Consider the following 22,690-nt stretch of genomic DNA (forward strand, 5'->3'; position numbering starts at 1 on the left):
AAAAACTACAAAATTCAAGCGGTTTTATGTTACGTATTAAATTTTGTATATACCAGAGAATACAAATACGCCAGTAGTCAGTGAAAGAGTATTTTCTAGCGCATATTTAGAAAAAAAATACAATATTTTGAAAACCGTGAAATTTCGTAGCATGCATGCTACATGAGGTAAAAATAGTTGGAAATGACCTGCCCCACCACCTGTATGAGTTTGTCTATCCGTCTACCAATCACTCTATATTTACCAAATGTTTCACAATGACATAGTTATTTTTATAAGCATCTTATTAGACTTGTTATAAACAAAACTATTTTTAGACATTTTCTAAATTGCCTTATAAATCATACAACTGAAACAAATTGGCTTTGATGGACGCGTGCGAAGTATGGCGAGTGTATGTTCTCAGTTAGCGCTCAAGTGCGGATCGTTGGGTATCTACTGAGAAGGTAAATAAAAATATTTTTTTTATTTATTTATTTTCAATAAAAAATAAAAAATATTTTATAAAATCTTTTTGAGATATGTGTAATTTATAATTTGGTGCAAGAGTGTATTTTTGTAACTGGTGGTTCTCAGTCCAGTAAATTGATAAATCCATTAAAAATATTTTTAATGGATACACCTACATATTTCATTAAAAATATTTAAATGGATTATATGAGGCGACCGTGACGCAGGAACACAAGCGTGCGATTCGTAACGCGACAGTTAGGGGGTTCGATTACCACTCGGCGGAATGAAATATTTAATATTATCGTTTCTTCGATCTGGCCTCAAAAATTCCGTGGAAAGTCGGCAATAGCAGTGTCTTAATAGAGATCTGAGTGTCTTCATATTAGGTTCCCAGGTTCTCTCTTCCTACCTTGCTATGTGCGGGATATAAAGTGAAGGTAAAAAAATATGGGCACATCTTGTAATTTTACTAATTTAAAATCTTTAAATAATTATATTACATTTATTAATAACTTAAATAACCTACTTCATCAATTTCATACAGGTGTTATAATTTTTGGAAAAATAAAATAAGAGTGTAGTGAAAAATTAATCGTTTTAATTATTAAAACATTTTATTTATGTGATTAAAACATCAACAGAAATTACTGAAAACGATGTAAAATTATATAGACTCGAGGGATTGAATTATGTTCATTACCTCGTTCATGTAACGAGATATAACGCGGCGTTGAGTTCCGTTACTCTATAAGCAATGTCTTGAAAATTGATCCCCAATCAGAGTGACTAAACATTAGGTTCTCTCTCCTCCTTCTGCTGCTAGAAGCTGCTGCGGGATTCAGTATGGAAATCTAAAAAACAAATGTACAAAACACCTTTCATGTAAAAAACTAATCTGTAATACCTGTAAACGATCAAATTCCTAGTACAGTAGATACAATGTGACAGCGAAATCAACAATATAACTTTTCATACACAGCTTTTGTTCCATATTCAAATGAAATCTCGATAGAATTTGTAATATGAAAGTTCAAAAACATAACAGTGTGATTGATGAAACTGTGTGGATGTATGGAATGTGACGTCATAACCTAGTTCAATGCATTCGTGTACTCTGCTATGCAGAGTAAATATTTTTAATTGTTCATTAAATGATTGTGTCATATTTTCATTCACGCTTATTACATCCCGTGCATAGTAAGGTAGACAGAGGGAACCCGGGAACCTAGTGCTAAGACATTTCGACACTTCCATTATTCACTTTCCGCCAAATTCTCGAGGCATTGCGTGTTGAGTGGCGAAACTCAACGTCGCACTTTGCCGCCTTACCACAGCAAGAAACATGAAAATATTAAATATTTCATTCCCCTGAGTGTGAATGGAACCTACAACTGTCGTGTTTACAGTCACACCTGCACCACGACGGTTTCTACATAATAATTAACTAAATAAGCATTTAACAAAAATCTGAATAATGTAATTTGAAAAACCAAAATTCACGGTAGTTTAACATTACTTCTTGTTTGCTCAGATTTTTAGTAATAAACACTGGTTTACTTTTCCTTATCATCACAATGAAATATTTATTATTTTTATATAAGCACTTTAAGTGGGTATTTATCTTAATCATCAAAATAAATTTAATCTATGTTTATACATTAGTGTTATTATCTTTTGATTCTCAAATTTGTTGTTAACATAACATAAATAACTAAAAAAAATGGTTAAGTGCGAGTCGGAAACGCGTCCCTTCCATACCACTTTCAGGATTGTAGGTCAACTGGGAAAAGGAAGTATACCTTATTAAAACTGACAATGACTTTCTGCATAACTCTCTCATCTGTACTTAGGATTAATAATAGATAATAAGTTTAACTTGAACACATTAACTATGTGTGTGGCAAAGAGCATTCTCAGTTAAAATATCTACATTATAAAGAATGCTCTAACATATAGAATTAAACTAATTCTTTATAATGCACTAGCTGACTCCATATTGTCTTATGTCAGTAGTTAAGAACTGAAAGTGGACAACGGATTTGTCTTAATGGGAACAGAGTGTCTTAATGCTAGACTGCCAGGTCCCATCTGCCCAATCTGCTATGGGAAACAGCGTGAAGTTATTTGCCTTTAATATAAAAGATATATTTTTCATATTAGTAAAAATAAATAGAGGTTGTGGGTTCGTGCTCCACTCGAAGAAACGAAATATTTAACGGCGTTGTGTTCCACCACTCAACACACAATGTACCTCCAGAATTCTATGAAAAATCGGGAACGGAATCTTAAAATTATGTTCCGTGAAGCTAAAACAACATTAATGAAAATTCTTACATGTTACAATAGATATATGAAAATTTACAGCAAAACCAGGTAGTTTTTCCTAGTGTAAGCAATTCAGCAATAACAGGTCAAATATAAAGTTTCCACGTTCGCGTGTACCAAATTACATAATGACTGTCCAATCTCCATTTAGAATTAGATCGAATGTGAATCGACGATCGGTGAATTAATAACTAGAGTTAACCAATTTTCAATGCATTTGACGACTTTTCGCAGTTCTTTCTAGCTTACTGTTTGAACAATTGAAATTTTGCATTTTTTTATTTGTGTTTCAAACATTTGTTTGACTGTCTAAATAGATTTAACTGCTTTTAAGATAAGAACCAAAAAAAAACAAAAAAAATATATAGTTAGAAAAATTCCAAGCAACGATTAACAAAATCCGTTATTTTTATTATATAAATATTAAATTTGATATCGTGAAACTTATTTAAGTAATAAAAATATGATTCTCTATAAAACACCTCGACGTGGATGGATTGAAGGCGAAAAAGTAATTCGTCACTATAATCCTTATATTTTCACTTCAAATAAGGTGCATGAAGTTAAAATATTTTTTTAGCTTCACGCTATGTTCCGGACACAGTAGGGTACAGAAGGAACCTAATGTTCAAACACTCCTCTCCTCATTTTCTACTGAATTCTGGAAGCATTGTGTATTGAATGGCGGGACTGAACGCCGCGCTATGCCTCGACAACAGATCGAAGAAATGAAAATATTAAATACTTAAATTTCTTGAGCGGGAAACGAACCCACACCCTGTCGCGTTTACAGTCACACGCCTTGTCCATCGCCTAAAGTTAAAACATTTGTAAATATAATGAGTTTACTTTATAAATAATTGACCAAATTGCTTAAGTACTTCTAAACTTCAGAGGACAAACAGGGCTTTTAAAGAAGTAGCTTTTAAAGTAACCATTTTAATATTTTACAAATATTAATCTTAAGACAGTTTAGCTAAAGAGGCCTTCATGGCGCAGTGATACAAGGCTATGACTGTAACGCGATTGTTTTGGGTTCGTTCCCCACTGGGAGAAATGAATTATTATTTCTTAATATTTTCATTTTTTCGCTCTGACACAAAGCAAAAAGCTGGTCGTTGAGTTCCGCCACTCAACACGCAATGCCTCGAAACATTCGGTATAAATTGACGAATAGAGTGTCCTAATACTAAGTTCCCTCTGTCTACACTGCTATATACGGGATACAGCGTGAAGTTGATTTACTTCATTTTAGTTAAGCTAAAGTATTTAGTAAATATTATACTGCATTAGTTTTTCATATTACTTGAACAACTCTTACTAAAAATAGTAATTAACGTAAGGCAGTTGAGAAGTGTCCAAAAACGTACACGACAGTTGTGACTCAAATCCAACCCGGGAGCAGGTCCATGTTTATAGTTTCTGGAAAAAGAGGAGATATATATTGGTTCTACCAGGAATAGTCCTAAATGAGTGAAACGTCGAAAAATTTATGAACCCGTAAAAAATCTTTGTCTTAGTTTTTCTTCTTTAAGAAAAATATATAAAAAATAAGAAAAAGGCAAAAGTATTATCCGAACATCCCCAACTCACCTTTATGGTAAGATTTAACTTGCCGAATAGAATTGATTAAAGGGAATTTCTCACCTAATTACGGGCATCGGACGTGTGACTAAGCTTTGTGATTAATCGCTGGAAGTCAGATCGTAATTTTTTGTTACTTCCCCCACGGTCAACCTCACTGAGCTGGGAGCGTTTACTAAATTACTGTTATGTCAGGTTTTTGCCTCTCCTTGATTGGGGATTACTGGAATATCCTTTGAGACTCTGCACTATACCGCTTTTAAAGTAATTATCAGTTCTTCGAGGCGGTCGTGGGGCAGGGTAAATGTGACAGGTTCTGGGTTGGAATCCCATTTAAGACTGAGATATTAAATATTTTTAATTTGCTTGCACATGTTACGATAATTCGGCGGTAAGTGGAGAACATAAGTATTTTAAAGGGAACGGAGTATCTTAACGCTAGGTTCCCAAGTTCCTCTTCTTTTATGTATGTAATACAGCGTGAAGCTGAAAAAGAAATTATTTCTTCATTCATAATTCAAGAACATTGTGATAGCGTTTGACTGTAAATATATATATATATATATATTATTTTGTCTATCTTAATTTTTCATATAACAAAATTATGACAAAATATACTGCGTTTAAGTGTCAAAGAGGAATCATCATGTTATTATATAGAATACATAGAAAACCTACACACTAATAAGACATTTGAATATTGTAAACGTCATTAATGTCATTCGGAACGCCATAATCTAAGAATTAAACTGAATGGTAATTTAATTTTCAGGTTTCAAATTCAATCATGATGAAATTCGCTAACATGAAGTACCTGCCGTTGCTGGTATTTCAGGTTATTCTCATGGCCTTATATTTTGTATTCGTGAGATACGGTGGAGATAAAGATCACGATTTGAGAGGTGAGTCAATATTTACTTTTATTTGTAAATAATTAGATAAATTTGTATGGATTTGCTAAAAAAATATGTATTTCCTGTTATTTTAGTGTGAAGAATGTGTGTTTTTTTATATACTCTTGATTATATAAAACGGTGATAAATTGTACATAATATAATATTGTATATATATGTATTTATAGCTGCCAAAAACTGTTTAAAAATTAGAATTTTAATTACGAAATACGAATAATTAATATATTACGAAGAAGTTATACGAATCCCATGTTCCTCGGAAAACGAAATAAAAATACTCGTTTATCCAACTTTAATTTCCTCTTTTTTTCATAGCAAAATATTCTTTACCATCACCATGTATTCAACATATAGCAGGGTAGGCAGGGAGAACCTAGAGCTAAGACACTCAGTTCCCTACTTTCCAAGGATTCCAAATTATTTCGAGTTGATTGGCAGAATGGATAATTTACCAGAGCGGGAAAATAAAAATTACAGTGACACACTGACCAACTATGACGACGACGGTCTCCCAAAAGGAACATGTATACATTATACCATAAATATATCTTTCTCCTAAATGACACTAGAATCTTCAACCATCTTGATCTCCCAAGGATATCCTAACTGCAATTTAAGTGACAATAACAATAACAATTTCGTCAACGGCACGCCAGTTTATAATTATTAAAACAATTTGTTTTAATTCCTCCCACACGGCTATATGAATATTAACGATGGTAATACGATACAGCGTCTAAATACCACAAACAATTAAATGTTGGATTCTTCATTAATCCCATTAATTGAAACATGATTCTTGCGAAATCGAGTGCAATAATTATTATTTTCACGCATATCTTACATTTTTGTGGTTTAAGAAGAGATAACCATATATTATTGGTCTGGTAGATGAAACACGGCGTTGAGCTCCACCACTGAATGTCTTGAAAAAATTTAAGAAAGTCAGCAATCAGAGTGTATTAACACTAATTACCTTCTGCTTACTCTAATGCTAGAAAAAGTGTAATGTTATTTAGACTAAACTGCTGCAAAAAGTTTCCAGATCCATTTTGATGTTTTATCAGTAACTCAGATTAATTCATTTTTTTCCTGTAACAAGCAAGAGCACGAGCGTGTGATTGTAAACGTGATGGTTGTGGGTTCGACTGCCACTCGAGGGAATGACACATTTAATATTTTCATTTACTTGCTCTGGTAACGAAAGAAAGCGGAGTGTTTTAACCCTAGGTTCTCAGGTGCCCTCTGTATACCCTATGCGCGGAATACATCGTGTAGCTTAAATGAAACAAATCGAATTTCTTGTTAAAACAAAGTTAATATTATCGACGCGGTCCCATCAAGTTTAATAGACTACGCCTTGATTTTGCGATTAGCGTAACGACGTTAGTAGGATGTGAAACTATTAACTCAATATTACATGTTAGGAATAGATTAAAATACATTGCATAATAATATAATTTTAATTCACTATTATAAATTACACTATAAAAGTTCTAGTTTTTAAATGTGATTTTTTGATGTGCAAAGGTCATGGGTTCGATACTTAGGGATATAGTAAAATTTAAGAATTTGTTTGGTTAAACACGCTAAGCTCAGGAATTACTGATTCGACTTCAATAACATAGATTCTGAATTTGATGGTCTTGATTTTAACGGAGCATCTTAACACTAGGTTCCCAGGTTCCCTCTACCTACCCTGCTATGTGCGGGATACAATGTGAAGGTAAAAAAAATAAAAAAGCCTTTTAATAAAAGTTTTGGGTTAGTCAGTCAGGAATGTGATAAATTCAGTAAAGTAAGTTCTGATTTAAGAGATTACCTCAATGTAAATCAGATATTGGATATAATTGTCTAAATTAGATGAAAATTAACCAGTAAATCTGTTTCACGATCCAATTATCGTCTTGTATCACTATATGATTTCATACTTTTGTATTTTATAGAACACTAGTTTTTAGTTGCGGCTTCGCCCTCGTGGTCAAATCAGAAAATAAGTTTTGGTGTTTGGGTTACATTTGAAAAGATTTGTTTTTGCATCAAAAAATACTCGTAAGCGCTCAATTATGATTCGAACTTACACACCAAGGGTTCCGTATGAAGGTAGATAAGGGTATAAACATTTCACTTACCATATTTCGTAATTGTAAGGGAAAAGTGTAAGTGTAAAGTACAGCACTTACATTCACTTATTTCTTTCTGTGCTTCAAAGAACCGTAGACCTGGATAATTGATAATAATTTCCGTTTAATACCTATACGCGATCTTAAGAAAAATGGTTTTGACAGACGGACAGACATACATAGAGAGTAATTTTTTGCTGGTTTTTTTCTATTGAGGCACGGAACCCTAATAAAACAGATACAAAATATCTACAACTTAAGATAACTTCAACACTAAAACAGCACTTCCATTAAACCCATGAGATTAAACAAGCAGCGGTAGGGGACACAAGGGGACACAAGGGGACACAAGCGCACTGCGTAATGGAAACACAAATTACTCTTCAATACCCATTGTTGGCTGATACCTTTCAAAGACAGGCTTACGGTTAATCAGAACAATCGTCCCTTATTACTGGTTATATCTTTGTACGTACGGGGCAATTTCATCAGGTTAAAGGTTGGGCTTGTTGTCCATCAAATATTCATATTTTCAGCTTCATGCTGCATCGAATTGATAGCACTATAGGCTGAGGGAACTTAGTGTTGAGACACTTCTGTTCCTCACTTTCCCCAGTATTTTAAAGGAATTGCGTCTCTCGTCTCTGGGTACTAATATTACCGTACCGTACGTAATATTTGTAAGTAAAAAGAGAAGGATGGAGTGACTAGCGTGAAGAGATATCTTCTATTAATACAATACAATACAATACAATACAATATACTTTATTGCACATAAAAAATTTACAAAAATTATATACAAAATAAATAGAAAAAACATGTACAATAAGGCAATAATAATAATCATGCAAAAAAAATATTAAGGGTAACAAGGCAAGGGGGGGGGGGGGGGGGGGGGGCGTTGTTGGGCGTTCGTGTCTCGAAAATTGGGCGCAAAATGAATAACAGAAATGTCTTCATGGGAATAGAATGTCGTAAAGGGTGAAGCTATGAAAAAAATAAAATTCTCTGTTCTCCAATCTATTTTCGTAAAATTTGTAAAATATATACATACATACATATTTACTTCAGTAGTCAACAAGCTTTATCAGAATGAAATGAATGATCGGACGGTAGATAGTCCCAAATCAGGTGGAATCGCATTAATCGGAGTAGATTTTGTATTAGTGATGGAAATAATTCTTAGGCTGATGCCACTTTACCTTAATAACATCAGTATTATTCACTTCCATTCGTTCGTATAAAAAAATAAGAAAGTAAGAACAGAAACTTTCTTTTATTATTTTACATTTTTTTTTATTTTGTACACATTTCTGGTTGGTGTTTTATAAGTAGATAAAGTTATTTTTTGTCCAATAAGAAATTGAACACTCTATCAATATACAAAAAAAAATTACAATAAAGTAAAAAAAAATTTCTTGGACCTTTATTGAAATTTTAATATCATTCTTCATAGAATACAATGAAACCTTATATTCGAAACAAAAAATAAGATTATTAATCCTCTAGACTTAAAATAAAATTTAACCTAAAAATACTCTTTTGAATATCTTTTCAAAGATTCCCCGAGGAAAAAGAAAATATGTCTTATAAATAATTGACTGATTTATTCAAATTACTTAAGTAGGCAAATGATGGATGGTTTATAAAATTATATAAAGTTATAATATATCAGTGGTGTAAGTAGATAAAAAAACATAATACAATTTTATATATTTTTTCGTCCGTCCGTCCGATCCGTCTTATGTTGCAAAACTCATCGTCGCGGAGAAATAAACATAATTTATTCCAAATGGGCTTCAAATTCACAAAGATCACGTTTACAGCCAAACACTATCCTTCTACGCCACGCCCGCATATATGTTTTAGTTTCATTTATACTGCGCATAGCTGGGTAGGCAGAAGGAACCTGGGAACCTAGTGTCTTAAGCACTCCGTTCATGTAGAACTATAAACGGAAGGGTCTTAATGCATAAGACCCCTCTGTTTCACACTTTTTGAAGAATTCTCGGAGTATTGACGCGTATATATAACTTTCAATCGTTACCAGAGCGTGGAAGTCAACCTAATAGACTGGGATCCGGCCGTTGAATCCTGCATATACGAGTTTTCTTAATTAAACCTATATTAATGAATAATACATGATTAGTAGAACAGATTACACCTGGGTTGCCTGGAAGAATCCTGCCGCAATCACCTTTAATTACATTTTTTCGTAACTCGTTTTTGGAGAAAATTGCACCAATACGTTTTTTATATGAATCGCACATCATTTGAAAGATAATCCCATAAGGAATTGGAAAATTAAGGGTTGCCAGCTCTCAGTCTGCCGCAAGTCTAGGGTTGCCTGGTTTAAACATGTCACTAAATGTTAATAATTTGCACTCATGTGTTTTTTTAATGAATTATATATCAAATTAAAGCTTATTTTTTTCTGAACACTATAAAACAGGGTTGCCTGGAAAATTCCTGCCGCAAACAGGGGTTGCCAGCGTTTGAAATATTTTATTCCGGTTCCGTTTGACTATGAGAATAGACGATGAAATGCGCGGTCTGCCTTATGTTTTAAAGTAAAATATTATATAATAGAAGGTCAATCTTAAAATCAATGTTTATTCTAATTGTTCACCTGTTAAATGATGATTTTAATCATATTAAGTACACGCAGAAAACTATTTAAAGATGAAATCATTCTTATTTTTCAAGTAAAATAATAATCCATAATATTGAGTCTTCGCAAAATTTATTTTATAAATAATAATATTTAGTTAAATAAAAGGGTTATTTAAAACAACTAAATTATTTAATTAAGTAAATGTTTACAAATATCGATCTACTATAAGGTATTAATTACAACATGTTTCCTTAATATAATGAGAGGTGACAATTATCGCGGATATTTTTTTTATTAATTAAGAAAATGTGGAAAATTACATTTCAATAAACAATCTCTCTCTCTCTCTTCGCCCTCTGCTTGTTTGATTTGACAACGCCGTCCGTATCCGTAGAAAAAACTATGGCGCCCACCTTTTTGGTACGAATATTTACGTTTTTGCAAAGTAAATGAAAACTATTCAACTAATAAAAACTATTAAAAAATATAGATTAAAAAATGTCGCTAGCAAGAACTTCTCCGTCTATGCTGATAGTTTTTAAGGTATTTAGGTCTGAAAGAATTGTTCTTATAATTATAATAAAGCGTAATCACTCACTAACGTCCCTAACTTAGTATAATCAAAACTGAGGCAACTCCCACGGCCACAATTGTCTACATTTTATTAAACTATATAATATTAAATATTAAAGCATACTTACGTTTTGCATTAGAAAATAATTAAAAAATACTTCTTTATATTTTTGTTTTAAAACAATGAACTTTTTGTAATACTGTAAATGATAACTGTGCATTGTGTCACTATTTAAAAAAATGTCACTGTATTTAAAATTCATTTTTTGGCGAAACAATAACATAATTTTACACTTTTGGAGAGATTCCTTGTTAAATTCTATCACATTTTCACTCCTGCCGCACAAAAAACACATCTTCATTTTTGTCAAGTAAAAACGTCTTTACTCCAAAACGAAAGGTAAGTAACTAAGTAATATGCTCAAAAACAACTCATTTGGCCATCTGCACTTTTATTGCATTTAGAAACAATACATCTTCGAAAATAATTTTATTGCATTTGATTTGCTTTGTATCGCGCCGCAAAATTTTTATCTATAGTAAAAAATAGCCAACTAATTGATATTTGCCGACTCTTGGTCATAAGCCGTAAATAGCGTTTATTAGTCGGCATTACTGTCGGATTTTCTTCGAATTATTTTGCTAACTTAGTTTTGTTTATTATAATTCTATTATATATATTTCTTTCCTATGCAAATTATTAAAAATTGCGTGAGAAAAAAAAATTGCGGCAAGCCTTGTCAAATCAAACAAGTAGAGGACGAAGAGAGAGAGTTCATTGAAATGTATTTTTCAATATAATTAATAAAAAAAATATCCGCAATAATGGTCACCCTTCATTATATTAAGGGAACATGATGTATATGTATATATATTAATAGTTTATAGTAGATCAATATTTGTAAACATTTATTTAACTAGATAATTTAATTGTTTCAAAATGGTAATTTAAATTAATAAATAAATATTAGTATTTAGAAAATAGATTTTGCAAAGACTCAATATTATAGATTCATTATTTTACTTTAAAAATAAGGATGATTTCTTCTGCCCCATGATCTTTAAATAGTTTTCTGCGTGTACTTAATATGATTAAAATCATCATTTAACAGGTGAACAATTAGAATAAACATTGATTTTAAGATTGACCTTCTATTATATAATATTTTACTTTAAAACATAAGGCAGACCGCGCATTTCATCGTCTATTCTCATAGTCAAACGGAACCGGAATAAAATATTTCAAACGCTGGCAACCCCTGTTTGCGGCAGGAATTTTCCAGGCAACCCTGTTTTATAGTGTTCAGAAAAAAATAAGCTTTAATTTGATATATAATTCATTAAAAAAACACATGAGTGCAAATTATTAACATTTAGTGACATGTTTAAACCAGGCAACCCTAGACTTGCGGCAGACTGAGAGCTGGCAACCCTTAATTTTCCAATTCCTTATGGGATTATCTTTCAAATGATGTGCGATTCATATAAAAAACGTATTGGTGCAATTTTCTCCAAAAACGAGTTACGAAAAAATGTAATTAAAGGTGATTGCGGCAGGATTCTTCCAGGCAACCCAGGTGTAATCTGTTCTACTAATCATGTATTATTCATTAATATAGGTTTAATTAAGAAAACTCGTATATGCAGGATTCAACGGCCGGATCCCAGGGTATAACTAACTAACTAACCTAACCCACCTCATATATGTTAATATAATATGTAAACATAGTAGAAACATTTGACCTAAGTTATCAGAGAGTAAATATCAAACAAAAGAGTAAAAGCTATTATTTATTTTTAACTTTTCTGCTTCCACTTCCAACTTTTTAATACATTATTTATGAGAACAACCCCTGTATTTATCAAAAACAAATTACTATCAATTTATTTATTGAAAATCCTGTTAATTTCTGATTCCACTTCCCGAACATTTTACTACCAAACAATTTTAAATGAAACAATTAAATAACTTGTTGAAACCAAAACCGATTAAACCTTCAATTTTAATTAATATAAGAAAATATAATAATTTCGTTGAATAATAATCTAATAGGCCGATGTGCTTAAAACACGGCGGTCGTGGGTTCGATTCCCTTTGGGAATTAATTATTTTCATCATCTTTCTTGAACGGGTAACAAAGCATAGTTCGGCGTCAAGTTCCACCACTCAACACGCAACGCCTGGAAAACTAAGCAGAATACGTAGAACCAATCCTGTCACTAGGTTCCCTCTTGCCTTTAGCAGGGTCTAAATACATAATAGGAAAACAAAAAAATTGACGCCTAAACTCTCCTTTACAAAGCCGCTATAATACCTGGACAAAGAAAAAAAATGCTAAATGAAAAATTGCCTGCAAAATCACACAGTAGCCGTTAACAGGCCTCGAGGGGGCAATAGTACAAAAAACGGTTGCACATAGAATTCGTAGTATTGAGATAGTAGCGTTTTCCTTTATTGCTCTATACTGTGGATTTTGATGCGTTGTTTTCTCTTATTATATCAAAGAAGAAGTATTCGGTATTTATTTTGTGAATGGAATAATATTTTTCTTAGTTTAATGTTTGTGGTTGTGAAAATATATTTTTTCCTAAAAAAATACTTTTATGATTTGTAAAGAGAGTAGTACTCTTAGTTCTTTTACTAGTGTATTACTTTACGATTCGTTGTAGTCCGAGGTGGCATCCGTCTGTCAGTGTCGAACTACTGCCAGCGATTTTTTAATAATCTGCTCTGGATCCTTGCAGAATAAGCTAACTAATAACCTTGGTGTGGTGGGTTTGAGACTTCAAAGTTTTTATAAGAGGATCCCAGGTGGTAGAAAATTTCCAACCATTAGGATGTTTGAAATATATATATTAATAAATAATTATTAATTTTCCTGAATGGGAATCTAACCTACGACCGTCGCGTTTACAGTTAATCACTTTGCCCCTGAACCACGACGGCTTCCTAAAATGAATAAAATAAATTAATTTAACGTTATAGTCCAAAATTCTGATTAAAAATATATCTTGATAAGATTTAACATATTAAGGTTATTCCACAAATGTAACGTAATGAGCTTTACGTACAATGTATGTAATATGTATGTAGCTTCTACATATAATTTGGAAAAATTCCAAATGAAATTACTGGTCTTTATCCCGCGCATCCTTTCTGTGATTATCTTAATTTTCATATTAATTTGCATATTTATTCAGTTTTTTTTTTGCGTATTTTCCTCAACCAGTGGACCAGACAGCCAAAATTTTATGATGCATTACCCCATTCTCTTTATAAGATAATTAATATTATATTAAAGTTATGAGAGACACAGCGTAAAGCTAAATTAAGCTGTAATTTATACGAGTATTTTTTCCATCTCATAGGAAAGGAACCCGGGCCTCTTGGAATCCGTCCAAACGCCCTCACCAATATGCCGTACGGTTAATGTACTCTTTTAACTAATTGTAAAATCATTTTCAGGTTTTGAAGGTACCCATATCATGATATTCATAGGTTTTGGATTTTTGATGACGTTTTTGAAGAAATATTGCTACAGTGCATTGGGATTTAACTGGTTTCTGGCCGCACTGGTGATACAATGGGCGCTACTTTGTCAATCTTTCTACCATATGAAAGATAACACTATATATGTCACCAAAAAGACTATATTGGGTAAGTCCTTTTGTATATATTTGATCCTATAGAGATATTTAAATATGCGTAATGTAGATATTAAATACATAAACTTTCTGAAATGTCTTTAATAATTTATAGAATAATTTTTATTTGAATTATTTCTTTTAGTAACAATATTTTGAAAGGAATAAACAAAAATATAATCTTCTTAAATTTCCTTAAGCCAAGTCAGTAGTGCGCAAGAAAGATTACCATTCTTCCGAATACTAAGAAATTGAGATTAAATTATTTCGTGTTAAGGGAGTCTTCTTATTAAACATTTCACTAAATATTTAAACTAAAAAACTTAATTAGTATGCTAGACTAAGTGCTCTAAGTGCTTTAGAATATGCTTGGAGCTATAATTTATATGAGTCTAAACTCAAGGGACTTTGAAGAGTTCTCGCATGCAGTTCCTGGCTCCATTATCAGCGATGACTCATCAAGCTGGTCGCCATTATAATAATTGTATGATTGTTTATTTTTTTTTTACAATTATTATAAGTGGGTCAAATCCAGTTTCTAAGATTTCGTACATAGTCATATAGTGTCTTAACATTAGGTTCCCACTGCCTACCCTGCTATATACGGGATGCCGCGTGAAGGAGTATTTTTTTTTATTTAGTGTTTTTACAATAATTACAAACAGCAAATACAGTTTCTTAGTTTTTATTACATAGTTTTCCATCAGCCTACTAAAATTGTACTAAAAATTATAACCTAAAATCCAAAAATACTATCGAAATTGAACCTAGAACGCTAAAAGTTACATAATTCAATATTTCTGTACGCCACCGCTAACATTATCATAATATATCTCCATGAGAGATATGAAGAACGTATAAAACCTCCACTCGAGTAAATATTCTTCTTTGGAAATGTTATAATAAAGCTCTTGGCAATCTTAGCAGCAATTTTTCAAGGAACCCACAGTAAGGTAATGTGGTCGTATGGAAGGATCAAAATTACCGAAGATTGGTTTTCTTTGAATTATTCTCAGGTTTTTTGGATACTGCTACTTTTTTTGTACATATTATATAGATAATCGTGATAAAAAATAGGAGGATGGGGGGGGGGGTGTTTTTGGGCTAAATATTAAGTATTTCAATAAAGTATAGTATACATACTTAGCATTAATAATAAACTCAATATAACAAGGTTATAATATAACCTTGTTATATTCAGTTTATTGTATAAAATATAAGTAATAATATATTTATTTAAATATTCTAAAAAAATGTAATATAGGTAATATTATATTTATATTTTGTCTTGTCTCCCCACTAATATTTTGGTGGGGAGACAAGGATATAGACTATAGACTATATAATACTAAAATATAATTTTATTATTCCAATGATCGTTGTGTGGAAAAATACTTAAAAATATTCCACTACATTGACCTTTAAACTATTTATAAAACACAAAAAAATAAATCCATACTTTAAAAGAGTTATTCAACTACTATTTATCGTTGTTTCTAACAGTTCAGTAAACAAGTATGTTTTCTATATTTTCAGCATTTAGCTTACGAATTTTAAACTAACGTAACTTATGAGCAAAGTTAAATAAAAGCTTATAGGATTATAGAAATATTTGCTGCTAAAAGTGTGTGTTTAGTTCATGTGTTTTACTCTACAAAAGTTCAAGATTCAAATTCAGTCTAAAATAATTTTTAATAAATGTAACATTCAATGTGAGAAACGAAGTGTTTCAACACTTCCCAATTTCTACCTTTCCTAACATATGGGAATATACATCGAAAAACTCAAAATGTAGTTATAGTAAAGTAAATGGATAACAAGACTAAAAAACCTAATAAAATTAGTTCAGCAAAACTAGTCGTAATAAAATTTATACTTTATAAAGCTCTAACTATTTCCTTACATAAATAAAGTGCATTCACTGAACCGTTTCCTGGACTACAACGGTCTTGAAGTATCTTAAGCCAGAGATTACTTCTACTATCTAACAAGAACAAATATTTACTCATTTTAATTTGCTAAAAATACAAGGCAGGATTTAAAATCTTAAACCTCCCCGAGATCCACAGCTGTTTATCTTTTTTAGGCTTTTAGTAATCACTTTTTTAATACTTAATTTTCGAAATTAATATTTTCACCTTACAAGGCTGTGCTGGGTTTTACCGTTCAATGCAAATAAATGAATTTATAGATACGACGTTCTAATGGAATGAAATTATGAATATATTTTTTTCCAGCTTCTTATGCAGGGTAGACAAAGAGATACTAGTGTTAAGATACTCTGGAGAGAATTCTGGAGACATTGCGTGTTGAAGGGGAATGCGTTTTTGTTAGTCCCTGGTGGGTTAGCCAGAAATCCAGACGTTAAGGTATCTGCATACCTCTTTCATCCACTGTCATCATCAGACATGAACTTCGGAGGGCCCTTATGCTTTCACGTAAACTTCCCCCAGTATCTTCAATACCGATTTCTTAAGCAATGAATTAAGTGAAGTTTCTCCTCTCTTACCACTCATTCTCCTGCTATTTACATTTTAAACATTAACTTAGCAGGACTCGAACTTGTAATTGCAATATAATATTCGATATTTATCACATTTTCATCAGAGGCCGATATAATGTCAGCGACGGTGCTTATAACTTTTGGTGCTCTACTCGGACTGGCCAGCGGGTTACAGTTGCTGTTCATATCGATAATCGAAGTAGCTGTCGCCTGTCTCAACTTTTGGGTTGTGGAGCATATATTCAAGGTAGGAAGTTCATTAATGATATTACGCAAGTTATTAACCTTTTTTTAGCGTCATGCGTTGCGTTGTGTAGAATTCTATGTTATTATTAACTTCTGTCTCCATGACTACGTCATAGTGACGTCTATACAAAATTTGAGACTCCTAACATTTGTAGTAACGAAGTTTCATACAAACTTTCGACCCCAAAAACAACCCCTTAGAAGTCGAATATTGCAAATTCCCGTCTTAGCGAGCACCTACGTCCTATAAGTAACTCCTATGCAAAATTTGAGATTCCTAGCACATGTAGTTTCTGAGATTTCGTGATGAGTGAGTGACCTTTCGATTTTATATATATAGATTACCTGTCTCGATTTTAATATTCTATTATTCCATACAAAATGCTTCCTAACATAATAAATAAGATAACTATACTAATAGCATAACTTAGTAATACATATAATTCAGGCAGCCGATGTGGGCGGTTCCATAGCTATTCACGCTTTTGGGGCGTACTTTGGTCTTGGAGTTAGTTGGGCCATAAAACCGAGGAAAGCTGAAGCTCCGACCACACCAACTGCCCCAACCGTAGATCTGAGTGGGCCGTCTTATGTTTCTGATACTACTGCTATGATTGGTAAGTAATTAAGTTTATAATTGTTTTAAATATAATTAATATGTAGAGTTTGAAGTTGTCATGGTAGGAACAATGTAAAGCGTGTGACGTTACGCGACGGTTGTGGATTCTATTTTCACTAGCGAAAAATATTATTTACTGATATTTTCATTTCTTCGCTCGAATATCGAAGCAGCGTTGAATTCCGCCACTCAATAATGCCTCGAAAATAGGGCGATAAGTTGGGACCGATGTGTCTTAAAACTAGGTTTCCGCTGCCTACCCGGGATTTGGGATAAATTAAGTATATTTATTTGATTTGGGTTTCTATAAAGAAAAATAGCGTGGGTTGCGATACTTGAAGGCACACCTTGTCCAATGAGACTATCGAATTATTTAAATAAATAACTTGGATTTTAACCCACAACCGTCCTATTTATTTTAGCACTAGGTTCCTAAGTTCCTTTTACCTGCTATGTGTGGAATACAGCGAGAATCTAAAAAAATATATAAATCCGATTTAATTTAACTAGACGCATATTATTACGGTAATTTTCCCTCAATGCCCCTTTTTGAAAACGTGAAAATTTAGTAGAATCCAGTGCTACGTTTGTCTTACCAGACCGTAAAAAATCCACATTATAAAAAAAAATATCAAAATAGAAAATGAACCTGCAGCCCTCGAGATTTAGTGTTAATACACTACGAAGGCGTCATGAAAGATTCAATTTTTCCTTTACTATACAAAAAAAAACCATTACCTTTTACGTTATATTAATTTCCTTTCCAAGAGCTCATCTAAATCCTGTCGCCAAAGTGCCGGATGTGCTAATATTTTGGTCGTACATCTTTGACAGGTTCAATATTCCTGTGGATATATTGGCCATCCTTCAACTCTGGATTGACGAGCACAAACAGCGAATATCAGAGGGCAGTTGTCAATACATACCTGTCACTGGCAGCAGCCACAGTAAGCCCAAATTTTACTTTTAATTAAAAAAAACACAAAATGTACCTAATTAACAGGTTTTTGGGTTAATTTTTAATGCTTAAAACTTGTGTTAATTTCTCTGTGAATGAGGCAGATTGTCGGTTCGATTTTCACTCGAAGAAATAAAATACTTAATATTTTCATTTCTTCGCTCTGGTGTCGAGGCGAAGCGCAGCGTCGAGTTCCACCACTCCACATGCTGTCTCTAAAATTCGGTGGAAAATGGGGAACGGGATTGTCTTAACACTTCCCTCTGCGGGATACACTGTGAAGCTGAAAAAAGATATTAACATTACAGGTAACAACATTCGTACTATCATCAACATTCAGCGAACACAACGGCAAATTAGACATGGTGCATGTACAGAATTCCACACTAGCTGGTGGTGTTGCTGTGGGCTCAGTGTGCAATATGATGATAGGACCTGGTGGTGCGATAGCCGTGGGGATTACCGCTGGTATTATTAGTGTGTTGGGATATCGATTTTTGACGGTTAGTACCAATTGTAATTTTCTTCAACTTGAATTTGAGAAAAGGCGATGTGTTATACATAATAGAATCAACCAGGCCGATGTCGCGGCATGTTGTAGGGGCATAAAGTGTCACAGTAAACGCTACAGGTCCTGGGTTGAATTTCCACTCGAGGAAATGAAATATTTGATATTTTCATTTGTTCGCTTTGACGTCGAGGCAAAGCGCAACGTTGAGTTTGGCCACTCAACAGGCATTGCCCCCAAATTCGCCGAAAAGTAGGGAACGGAGTGAGGTTCCCTCTGCCTAACTTGCTGTGTACGGCGTGATGCTAAAACTAACATAATACCATACATAGCTGAATAAAACAATCTTTCGTTTCCACGCCAGTCAATAATCAAAATGTTGTAACGTGAAGCCAGCCAATTTATGATATCATAAAGTAAACTAATTTAATATGTACCATGCCTGCATATATATAAAAAAATACCTGTAAAATAGAAATATTTTTAGGTAGGTAGGTATAATATATTTAGATACCCTAAAAAATCGCCATAGATAAACAAGCATGCCACATTCAGGTCTTATACCCGTATCGTGAATTATTTGTGACCACTCCGCCGTATTGCACTATATCGTATTGCATAAAAAATATAGGCTATAACAGACTATATTGGACTATACGGTGAGTGGATTAACTAACAAATACAATTTAATAACGCTTTTAAAATTGTACGGCTTGTACTAAAAAAAACATACATTTTTACCTGCAAAAGCGAAATATCGGGTTAAATATGATTTAGTTGGTATAACTTTCTAGTAGTAACGTTGTTATTGGATAGTAATTCAATTATTTATGTTGGTATACGTTAAATGGTGATATATATATATATAGAAAAATAATATTAAATTGTAGGAACCCTTATCGGTTATTTTAATAATTGATCATATAATATAAAAAAGATAAAAAAACACTATATAATTAAAGGCTTTATTGTTTGTATAGTACATACAGAGACTTATGTACTACACAGAAGAAGAAGAATGAATTAAAGAAGAAGAAGAACAAAAAAACGATTTATATGTTAATTAACACTTCTAAATCACTATGTTACCACATCTTCACTGTGGTTAGACATTTGTTATGCAATTACGGAATTATAGCATTAAATTATGGATATTTGATAAGTCAAATTCTACTCAGAAGAATATTTATAAAGGGTTGTAGGAGAGCACTAAGAGAATATTTCCTAAAATACCTACTACAACGGGATAAAATAAAAAATTGTATTTTCTAGTCCACACGAACGAAATCGCGGGCTACAGCTTGTGTCAATATAAAACAGTTCTTAGGAAAAACCATAATACTTACATTATTTTTATATTACTCTTCTACTTTATTCCTATAATCATTAATCATATATTATACTTATATTTATATATTTTCAGCCACTATTAACTAAAATAGGTATACCGGACACCTGCGGCGTGAATAATTTGCACGGAATGCCTGGAATATACTCGGGTCTACTATCAGTATTGTTTGCTGCTTTGGCTGTTAAAGAAGAATATGGGGCCGAACTTGGTATAGTGTTTGAGGGTATTGGTGAAGTAAGTATTTTGTGTTTTTTTTGCTTTAGAATTTTTAGTTTGTCGTATTTTTGATTCCCAATTAAGGGAATGACTTGACTTGACTTTTCATTTTGTCGCTCTGGTACAAAAACAAAGAGCGACGTAGTGTTCTGACACTCAAGACGGAATATTTTGAAAATTGGGCGATGCCTGTGGAACTAATTATCCTTACATATATATACCGGAGCAGGAAAATGAAAATAATTTAAATATAATAATTCCACCATGTGGGAACCAACAACCTTCGCATTACAGACAGGTGTCTCAAAATACTATTAAACAAATATTTAGGTCAGTTTGTTCTTAATTCAGCTTTGTAAATATATGTTTATTTTTAAGGACGCTGAAATGACTACGGGGAAGCAAGCACTTAATCAGCTTTTTGCTCTACTTGTTACTCTTCTTTTATCGATTGGTGGGGGTATTATAACCGGTAAGTTTGTTCCTTTTTTAACTATATAACAAAATATATCCCGCACATAGCGGGAACCTGAAAAAAAAACATTATACATGTAGAAGAAAATGTTTCAAATCAAACCATTCTTCTTCGTCTATTACATTATTTAGCTTCATCCAATCATCCTTTAACTGTATAAAAAAATAATAAGTGAAGCAATTAATCACCGAGTTCGGCTTCTTAGACAGCGTTTGAAGTTATTAAAGTTAACGAAATTGCTCTCTGGATATAACAAAATAAATTTTATATGTTTAGGCGTTTTGTAAGTTCAAGGTAGTGAGATAATCTGGTTAGCGTTGTTTCAAAGTTTTTATTAAGATACAAGTAAAATGAAAATTACAAGTACAAGTAAAATTAAAGATATAGAGATATTGAGGCTGTCGTGGCCCAGGGTTTCTTGATAATAAAATTGAGAAAAAAAAATCATCCCCTAGTCTTAAGATTAAATAACTTTCAAAGCAAATGATCGTAACTCACCCCCAGGCACAATCTCGTCAATTGTTTTCAGATATCTCGTAGTAGGTATCGTCTTATCATCGTTACTTCTAGAGTCTACTAGGGCTTACGATAGAATTGTAGTTAACTTTTATTTGCTCTCGTACGTTGAAATGTTATTTAGCTTAACATTATTTATGTTTTTTTTCTAATAATTTTTTGAAGTATTTGTTTAAAATAATAATAATATAAAAAAAATATTGGTTACAGGTTTCATCGCTAAGATTGCTTTGTTCGAGCCTTTGAAGGAGCATGAGAAATACGACGATGAAGTTAACTGGGTTCTGCCTTAAATATGGACTATTACTATTTAATACATGAACAATATTATAATAAGTTTAAGTTTTCGTATAAACTAGCAGATACTCATGACTTTGTCTGGTTAAGAAAAATAATACTAAAAAATAATGTTGCCGACTACAAATTTACATATAAAATATACATATAATTTTATACAAATAATATTATATACTTTATAATAAATTTATTTTTAGTAAGGCACTATTATATTAATGATTCTTGGTGATAAAATTATTATTTTTAATTCTATTTGTAATTTCATTATACCTGATGAGATGAGGCCCTACGCATATCGTGGCAGAGAGAAGTAAACACTATCAATTCCCTTAGGCAGAATTGGGTGGAAAGCTAAGATCAGAGTGTCTTAACTCTACAATGTACATGTTGTCTCTGATTGTCCCTCTGTACGGGAAAAAGCTTAAACCTGTGAAATGAAAATTGTATCAAATGGTTCCATTCCATTATTCTCACAAACCATAGCATTACCAAATCACAACCGCACATGGTGCCCAAAATGTACGGAAATGTTCCGAAAATCCCGCAACGCAATATTACACTTCAATTTTTACACGGTAACACCTGTTTATTTGCAACGGCTCTCTGACACAAGAAATACAGTTGAAAATCCCGTGAATTTTAAATGTTTCACCATTTCTCTTCACTGTGAACGACTAAAAATAATGTAAGCCCAGGATAATATATCGACAACATTGTATGTAAATAAGATTATAGAAATAACAGCTTTTTAACACCAGTGTTGGAATGGT

At 32.5% G+C, this 22,690-nt stretch overlaps 1 protein-coding gene across 1 annotated transcript; it reads left to right on the forward strand.

Annotated features, from left to right (window-relative positions):
* The first annotated feature begins 337 nt into the window (after positions 1-337).
* Rh50 (Rhesus blood group-associated glycoprotein Rh50) lies at positions 338-22,175 on the forward strand. Its single transcript, XM_085199079.1, has 10 exons — positions 338-446; positions 5,135-5,264; positions 14,053-14,244; positions 16,839-16,981; positions 17,429-17,597; positions 18,434-18,546; positions 18,866-19,060; positions 20,489-20,650; positions 21,011-21,104; positions 21,834-22,175. The coding sequence occupies exons 2-10, from the start codon at positions 5,150-5,152 to the stop codon at positions 21,914-21,916; spliced, it is 1,266 nt and encodes a 421-aa protein (XP_085055205.1). The 5' UTR covers positions 338-446; positions 5,135-5,149; the 3' UTR covers positions 21,917-22,175.
* The last annotated feature ends 515 nt before the right edge of the window (positions 22,176-22,690 follow it).

Source organism: Heliconius melpomene, chromosome 16 (genome assembly GCF_056956725.1).
Source record: "Heliconius melpomene rosina isolate 202511_hmr_F chromosome 16, ASM5695672v1, whole genome shotgun sequence".
NCBI lineage: Eukaryota > Metazoa > Arthropoda > Insecta > Lepidoptera > Nymphalidae > Heliconius > Heliconius melpomene.